This window comes from Amphimedon queenslandica, unplaced genomic scaffold, assembly GCF_000090795.2.
Source record: "Amphimedon queenslandica unplaced genomic scaffold, v1.1 AMPQUscaffold_11964, whole genome shotgun sequence".
NCBI classification, from domain to species: Eukaryota; Metazoa; Porifera; class Demospongiae; order Haplosclerida; family Niphatidae; genus Amphimedon; species Amphimedon queenslandica.
The window spans coordinates 1-8,409 of NW_003547797.1; the positions used below are offsets into that span (position 1 = coordinate 1).

At 35.1% G+C, this 8,409-nt stretch overlaps 1 protein-coding gene and 2 long non-coding RNA genes across 3 annotated transcripts; 1 reads left to right on the top strand and 2 right to left on the bottom strand.

Annotated features, from left to right (window-relative positions):
• The first annotated feature begins 707 nt into the window (after positions 1 to 707).
• LOC109588643 (uncharacterized) lies at positions 708 to 2,234 on the top strand. The gene is made up of 4 exons (XR_002188280.1): positions 708 to 818; positions 942 to 989; positions 1,958 to 2,085; positions 2,140 to 2,234. It is a non-coding gene; the product is annotated as an uncharacterized LOC109588643 (long non-coding RNA).
• Positions 2,235 to 2,241: 7 nt separating this feature from the next.
• Positions 2,242 to 3,101, bottom strand: LOC109588642 (ankyrin repeat domain-containing protein 29-like). The gene has a single exon (XM_020004783.1). It carries the CDS (start codon positions 3,075 to 3,077, stop codon positions 2,343 to 2,345), a length of 735 nt encoding a protein of 244 aa, XP_019860342.1. The 5' UTR covers positions 3,078 to 3,101; the 3' UTR covers positions 2,242 to 2,342.
• A 3,028-nt stretch (positions 3,102 to 6,129) lies between these two features.
• Positions 6,130 to 7,603, bottom strand: LOC109588641 (uncharacterized). The gene is made up of 6 exons (XR_002188279.1): positions 7,554 to 7,603; positions 7,361 to 7,489; positions 7,120 to 7,159; positions 6,997 to 7,066; positions 6,478 to 6,725; positions 6,130 to 6,230 (listed from the first exon to the last, which is right to left on the bottom strand). It is a non-coding gene; the product is annotated as an uncharacterized LOC109588641 (long non-coding RNA).
• Positions 7,604 to 8,409: the final 806 nt, after the last annotated feature.

Here is an 8,409-nt window from a genome sequence, read left to right on the forward strand (position 1 = left end):
AGCTTATATTGTTGCTGAAGGTTTACTTACTTATTAGAAACTGTTAAAACTGTAATACAGCACTTTATTTTGAAGAAAAATGAGAAAAAGCATGCCTTTTTTACCATGCGTGATAGGTGTGAAATCTATTCAACCTATAACTTGCTAAGGGTAACTAAAACTGAGAGAGTGTCAATATAAAAAACATGTATCAAGTAAAGCTACGTGCCACTATAACACTTTTATTATCACTAGTGCTTCATACAGATCATAAGATCCCAAAATGTCGGTTTTTAGAGGCGTATCTGTTCAACCTATATCACAAAAAGTAAGTAAAATTAGGATAAAGGACAAAAACTGTAACAAAGATCAGGATTTTTCACATGCCTTTAGCCTATTATATAAGCCATAGACGGCACTTTGGAAAAATAATAGCTGTATTCATTAATTTGTGCCATCACAAAGGCAATTTCAATGATAACATGGGCCGCGAGAGGCGGCGAAGATTCTGTTAACAAAACTATGCTTAACCGTCACAAAGAACAGTCATGAACTCCCAAGACCTATCTGTTCATCATCGATAGTAAATAAAATGCAAATTAATACAGTACAAGACTTGGAGAAGAGCTTGTGTAGTCCTTCCATTGCTTTTCCACCATTACAGAGTCTGTCCGTGTGACGTCATCAGTTTCCAATCCCTGTTACTTAGTAATACAATCTATGCCATTAACTTGCACCCAGATCCACCACTGCCTGTGTCTCTCCATGGTGTGGGGAGAAATGTGAACTACTGAACTGTGATGAAACTGATTGCAATGGAAATGGAGATTGTACTAATGGTAAGGGAAAAGAGGGAAAGGGATAAATGTAGAAAGTGAAAGAAAGCGAAAGATGAAAAATTTAAAGAGAGACAAACTCTAAAAGAAATAAAGATATGAGGCTTTTCTCTTTATTACACTTAGGATCTTGTAAGTGTAAAGCAGGATGGTATGGTAGTCTCTGTGAGAAATGTTAGTCATTCTACTCCTCTTTAAATGCTTGATCTATATAACTTTTTCTTTTTTACGACCTGGGGGCGAAGCCCCCAGGTCGTTCCTATAATTGATTTCACCCACGTGCGATATATATATTTATTTGTATGTCAACACTTTCATTTCTTCTATACACGTTGTATTGGAGAAATAACAAGCCTTAGGAACCACCCGCCCACGCTACGTAAGTAGGTGTGGTCACGGCAAACAAGATGGCGGCTTGCACATGGGACAAAGTTATGCTTTCTAACAGTGAAAAAACATAGAGATACTGTCTAAAGACTTCTCTAGAAGCATTAGAAGGTAGAGAGAACTTTCATAAGTCTTAATAAGAACCCAGTTGTACTTGCAAGGTGGTGAAAACAATTATAGGAATATTTTTACACTAATACGCTTGTTTTATAGACCCCTTTCGGCGAGAAGTAGCAGCTTGTGAATATCATTAATTTTGCAATGAATATCATTATATCTCAGTTACGGTATACACCCACACACAATAATTGGCCGCCATGTTTTACGTCAAGCAGCAAGTGCTTTCTGTGTCCTGGAGATCTTGGTCACAACATTTTGAAGCTAAAAACTATTCTAGAGTCAAGAAAGATGCCAAGAGAGCCAACCTAGGGAGTATAGTGCAATACTCTTGTTGTATGAGCCTGCTTTCCTCTTTGGGCTGTGACAGAGAGTCAAGAACTGATCGTTCTGGCTCTCCCAGACTTCTTAAGTCTTCAAAATATCTTGCTATAGTAAAAAACAGTTGATATGAAGCCTCTCATAGTCCTGAGTTCAGCACAACAAAAGTTTTATTGGCAAAACAGCTCTACTTTGCACATCAGCCATTGAAACTCTGCATAACTTTGACGTAAAACATGGCGGACAAAAATCCGTTCAATATTATTTCTTTGTATATACGGTATCACAAACTAATTCTCGCCTAAAGGGGTCTATAGCTTGTCCACATAATAGATATGGTCCTGGTTGTGAATACTCTTGTTATTGTAATGATAATGGAGTATGTAATCATGTAACTGGATCATGTATATGTAATACAGGATATACTGGACCACACTGCATGAAAGTAATGTGCTTATAATAGTATTTTTGCATTTATTTTTTATCCTTTTTTCTTTAGTAACATAGTATAACACTGAGCTTTGTAACCTGCCATTTTCAATCACAAGAAATAATTTATTATTAATGATAAAAAATATACTATAATAAAATAATTAATCAACTATGAATTATTAATTCCATAATTATGTTGTTGTTTGCTTCATTAAATTCCTCTCTAAAAATATTATGACAAAAATAGCTAAAATATTTACTGTAATAAGATTAAGCATTGCATTCATCACTACTAATATCACTCAATGAACCTAAACTTGAATTAGAAGAAAAACTTCTTAAACTACTAATATCTGATGCCACAGTGTGATATCCAGTGGTATGTGAATATACACTACCAGCATCATCTTGTTCTTCTAAATTATGTTCTCTTAAGTAACTATTAAGTAATATTGATATTTCCATAGTTTTTGCAAACTTCAATGCAGTGTAGCCTTTTTTGGATTTAATAGTTGGATCAGCTTCACATTCCAATAATAACTTCACTAATTCATAATGTCCTTTATAGCTGGCAATCATTAAAGCAGTATGACCTTTTCTGTTTTGAACATTAGGATCAACTTGTGCTTTCAACAAAAGTTTAACTACTTCAGTGTGGCCATTTTCACAAGCCAACATAAAAGCATTCCAACCATCTTTCTTTTGAACATTAGGATCAACTTGTTCTTTCAGCAACAGTTCAACAATTTGAGTGTGACCATTTTCACAAGCTGACATAAAAGCATTTCCTCCACTGCCTCTTTGAACATTGGGATCAACTTGTTCTTTCAGCAACAGTTTAACTATTTGAGTGTGACCATTTTGACAAGTCATCATGAAAGTATTCCAACCATCTTTTCGTTGATATCTATAATCAACTCCTTTGTTAATCAATAGTTCAGCAACCTCATAGTTACCATAGTAACTAGCAATCATTATAGCATTTGATCCATTTGATTTCATCATGTGAGGATTAGCATTAGCTTGTAGTAACATGTAAATGATTGAAATGTGATTATGTTTACTTGCTATCATTAGTGCAGTCCATCCTTTATTGTCCTGAATGTTAACATTAGCTCCAGCAGACAGTAAACTGTGTACAATGTCCTCATGTCCTCTTTCACAAGCTAACATTAGTGCTGTCTTGCCTTCTTCATTAGTATAATCAATATTAACAGTTTTTAGTTGAAGAAGAAACTTTACTGCTTCATTATTACCAGCTGTGACTGCCTCAAGGAGAGCTAGTTCAAAGGTGAAGTTCATATTCTCATCTTCTTGAAGGACACGATGATCATTAATGTATAAACTAAATATACCAATGAGACGCATAAACTGTAATTTTCCTCCAGTATATTTTATTAGACTATCAGCTGTAAAGTCAAGGATATGTAACTTGATGACAACAGATCCACTAATTATTTTAATATGTTTTATAATTGACTGCCTGTTTTCGTGAGGCAGTAGTTTTTTAATAAGTTTGCGTAATCCTTTAATACTTATGTCATCCCAGCAAGTTTGAAGGTGTATGTTAATGCAAGGTAGATTATCTGTGTTTCTGTCAATTTCAAATGGCTTATAGTGATCCTGGAGTAACTTTTTGAGTTCAGAAACTGTGTTAGATGTACGCAATTTCTTACTCATACATATATGGCTCTGCAATTCATCAATAAGTTTAGAAGTTACTTCATCATCATCAGTAAATGTTACGTTTGGTAGGAACTTTCTACTCATGTCCAGTAACAGTTTACAATCAATAAAGTCATAATAAGGTCGGATCTTCTTCAAAATATCATCAATATTGCTCTCTACTGAACCATCGTCCCATTCCATGTATTCTATGAGCCACTTAGATACATCAGTAGCTAATTGACTGTTTTGTTTTATTTTTTCTTGCAATGACAATTTAAAAACATTAGCTATATTTACAAACTTGAGATGTAAGTCATCTAAGGACTTATAAACTTTCATTTCACTAGTCTTACGTTTAAAAGGAGAAGTTATGTCATGAGAAGCACCACCTATAAATATTAGCATTACAAGTTACTCTTATTCTAGTCTGAAAGCTCTCATATGCCAAACAAAATTAATACAGACAATTAAGCAACAGTAAACACATTAGTGTTATATATTTTATCATAGCTATAATTTTAGTAGATCTACATCACCAACAATAATTTAGTTTTACCTGCAATGGTACTTAAGCTTGATAACTGAGATGCTGGTAATAAGGCTGTAGAGAGACCATCACTGACTGATATATCTTTAAAAAAACCTGTGTATATATACATTTTATTGTACTGATTACTTATCAATGTTTACATACTTCTAGTAGAAGCTGGTGAAGACGGTGATGGTGTTGATGCCATCATTGATGACTCTATTGGTATTAATGATTCTATATTAAATACTTGCCCCCATTCACTATCTAATGTTCTAGCAGCATCATCAGTTGGTCCACCTTGGGATATGCACTCCAGAAACACTTGACAGTGTCTCTTTAATTCTGATACATCTTTTGACAATGAGAGCTTAGTGTTAAATTCTTGCATCATTTTACTATAGTTGTGTGATTCAGAATCTTTTACTGATTCTGTAATAACATTATTAGTGTATAGTTTTGACAATATGTTGCTGAGACTTCCTCTGGTTGCTCTTTCCAAAGTGTCATAATGTGAACGAAGTATCTGTTGTAGCTTTATACAAGCTTTAATATAATAACAATTAAAATAATAAATAAATGTATCCTAACCTTCTTCAACAGTAGGTCCAGGATTGAGTTCAACATCTCCTGATAAAAGGAGGAGGAGACGAGACATTAACGAGAATATATTAATATCTCCAGGTAATGCTACTGACTGGAGGGTATCAGTAACAATATCACCAGTAGTACATTGTACTTGATAACAGTAACAATGACCTAATGATACATACAGTGTATAAAGTATAGCTATTGATTTACCTGGTGGAGGAATTGAATTGTGTTTCAATAAAAGTACACACAAATAAATGACAATAAAACCAGTAATAAACAGAACTGCTGGCAGTGTACATCTCTTCTCTACTTGTATATATCCAGTACTGTCTGACTCACTGTCTTCAGTAGTAGCTTTAATCAATTGATCCTGACAGCATTCACTAGCTGGTCCACTGGAGGCAGGTCTACAATATTTCTTAAATACAATACTTTCCCTGGAGGCAGCTTGACAGTAGTTCCACAGTCCAATACTTGCTCTCCATTGAGAGACATCAATCATCTTGTACTATAGTATGGAGGACAATGAGAGAATTAGGTAACTTAAGGTTTAGCTATTTCAGTAATTACTTACACCACAATAAAGAAAGAAGGACTTTATAAAAGGAAGAAAAGAACCCTTCTAGCAGCCTACAAAGCTATAGTAACCTTCACAAGTTTGACCAAGGAATAAGTAGCTTCAGATCAACTGCATGCAGATCTAGCTACCAGTATCAGCTAGTATAAAGGATGGGTGTATCAGTGTATGTGTGTGGTATATAGGCCTCATGAAAATAGTTACTGGAACACACCAATAACACTGAATATCATTATCAATTGTTTGCTATTATAATATTTATAATAATAAATATACAAAAAGAATATACATTAATCTTCCTCAGTGCTGCTATTCCAGTTGCTGTTCTGTAACATGATCTGTTCCCATTCTCTCCTCTCCATCAGTTCTCCTTTATCTCTGACTTGTTAACCTTTATCTCTCCGTTACCATGACAACATATGTGAATGGCACACAGTATAACATCAAGAGTAGATAATAATTAGAGGAGAGTGTCCTACTGTCCATATACCCCCTGCTTCATCACCGCGGAGCCACATTCAGGATATTTCCGTATTTTCATTGAGTTTGAGTAGTTATTGCTAGTTATTTTTGAATAACTACTCAAAAATACTGAAAATAACCTGAATGTGACTCTTCAATTCTACGCGGTGATGAAGCAGACCCTATAGCCAGTAGGACACTCTCCTCTAATCATTATCTACTCTTGATAACATGTATAGTGACAGTACTTAAACCAATTAATATAATAATAATAATTAATTGATTATCATTATCGTTAGCACTGTAATTAACCGGAGGAGATCCACTACTAGAAAATGAGAGAAAGAAATAGAAAGCATAGTATTATGATTTCATGTACATGTAATGTACATACAAGCATATAAATAATTTACTTCTTTTCTCCCTCCCTCCCTCCATTCCTCCCTCCCTCTCTCTCTCTCTCTATCCCCCTCCCTCCCTCTCTCTCTCCCTCCCTCCCTCCCTCTCTCTCTCTCCCTCCCTTCCTCCCTCCCTCTCTCTCTCTCTCTCCCCCCTCCCTCCTCCCTCTCTCTCACCTATTATTAGTTCCATTACAACTATCAATAGATTTATTATCATTATTCAATACAGTAATATCCTCTACTGATACATCATTAGTAGGAGATAGTAATGAGGAGATTGAGTTCATCACTGGCACTGCAGTACTAACATCAGGAGTATCAGTTGATGATGATAATGATGATGATGTGATAAATAAGGTAGAGGATGTATTTATTTGATTATTTTCTATTAATGTTATATTACAAGATATACCAGTCCAGCCCTGAGAGAAGGAGAGAGAGAGAAAAAGAGGGAGGGAGAGAAAAAGAGTGAGGCAGAGAGAAAGAGAGAGGGGGAGAGAGAAAACAAGAATAAACCTGTAAGTTCTAGATAATCATAACTATAGTGCTAAATGTGCACAGTAATCATGTTATTATAGCACATTCCTACTGGTCTATCATTCAAGTCAATATTAAGTGAACTATGCAATAAGGACACTAACTATAAAAACATATTTTGTGTGGGATTCTCTCTAATAAAAATAACTGCTGTACCTTGTTACATAAACATGATCCATTGACTATAGAACAATGTCCATTACCAGAACAATCAGGAAACATACACCTTTGAATAATAATAAAATAATAATAAATTAATTATATCTTTTAGTGCCTTACTTCTGAGCACAGTTGACTCCATAATAACCTTTATTACACTCTATGAATATAAGAAATACAAAGATGCTTAACGCTTTAAAAATATTGTGATTATAATACCTTCACTTTCTCCCTCCTCCCCCCTCCCTCCCTCCCTCTCCCTCCCTCCCTCTCCCTCCCTCCCTCTCCCTCCCTCCCTCTCCCCCTCGCTCCCTCTCCCCCTCCCTTCCTCCCTCTCCCTCCCTCTCTCCCTCCCCCTCACTAGTCCATCAGTGTGCTCCAGTGTATCCAGTATCACAGGTACAGTTACCATACACTGGGTGACAGCGACCACGTCCATAGCAGTAACAATATGACCTACAATCGGATCCATAGCAGTTTCTAGGACAAGCTATATCATGAAGGAGGATAAGAGAATAAAAGTTAAAATATAATTTATAAATTACATGTATTACGTTTTTGACACAGTTCTCCAGTCCAACTAGGATCACATGTACATGAACCTAAGGATGATGATAATAATGAATAATTATACATGTACACAGCATAAGGACATCAAATTGTATCAGAAAATGTACATGGGCTATAGCCTTGAGTATTTTTCAAAAATAGGCCATTAAAACGGCCATAACTTTAAAAATAAAGTTGGAATCAGCTCAAACTTGCTACACAGCATAAGTACATCAATATGTATCAGAAAATGTAATAAAAATTTGGGGTGATTTCGGAGCCATTTTTGGAAAAAAAACCATGGGCTATAGCCTTGGGTATTTTTCAGATTTTGGCCGTTTTTTAAAAATGGCTGTAACTTGAAAAATCGAAGTCGGAATCAGCTCAAACTTTCTACACAGCATAAGGACATCAATATGTATCAGAAAATGTAATAAAAATTTGGGGTGATTTCGGAGCCATTTTTCGGAAAAAACCATGGGCTATATAATAGCCTTGGGTATTTTTCAGATTTTGGCCATTTTTAAAAAATGGCTGTATCTTGAAAAATCAAAGTCAGAATTACCTCAAACTTTCTACACAGCATAAGGACATCAATATGTATCAGAAAATGTAATAAAAATTTGGGATGATTTCGGAGCCATTTTTTAGAAAAAACCATGGGCTATACCTTTGGGTATTTTTTAGATTTTGGCCGTTTTTAAAAATTGCTGTATCTTGAAAAATCGAAGTCAGAATCAGCTCAAACTTTCTACACATCATAAGTACATCAATATGCATCAGAAAATGTAATAAAAATTTGGGGTAATTTTGGAGCCATTTTTCGGGAAAAACCATGGGCTATAGCCTTGGGTATTTTTC

Coding starts and splice junctions, on each gene's coding strand:
- LOC109588642 (XM_020004783.1), bottom strand. CDS start 3,077: ATGATGAAATCAAATGGATCAAATGCTATAATGATTGCTAGTTACTAT.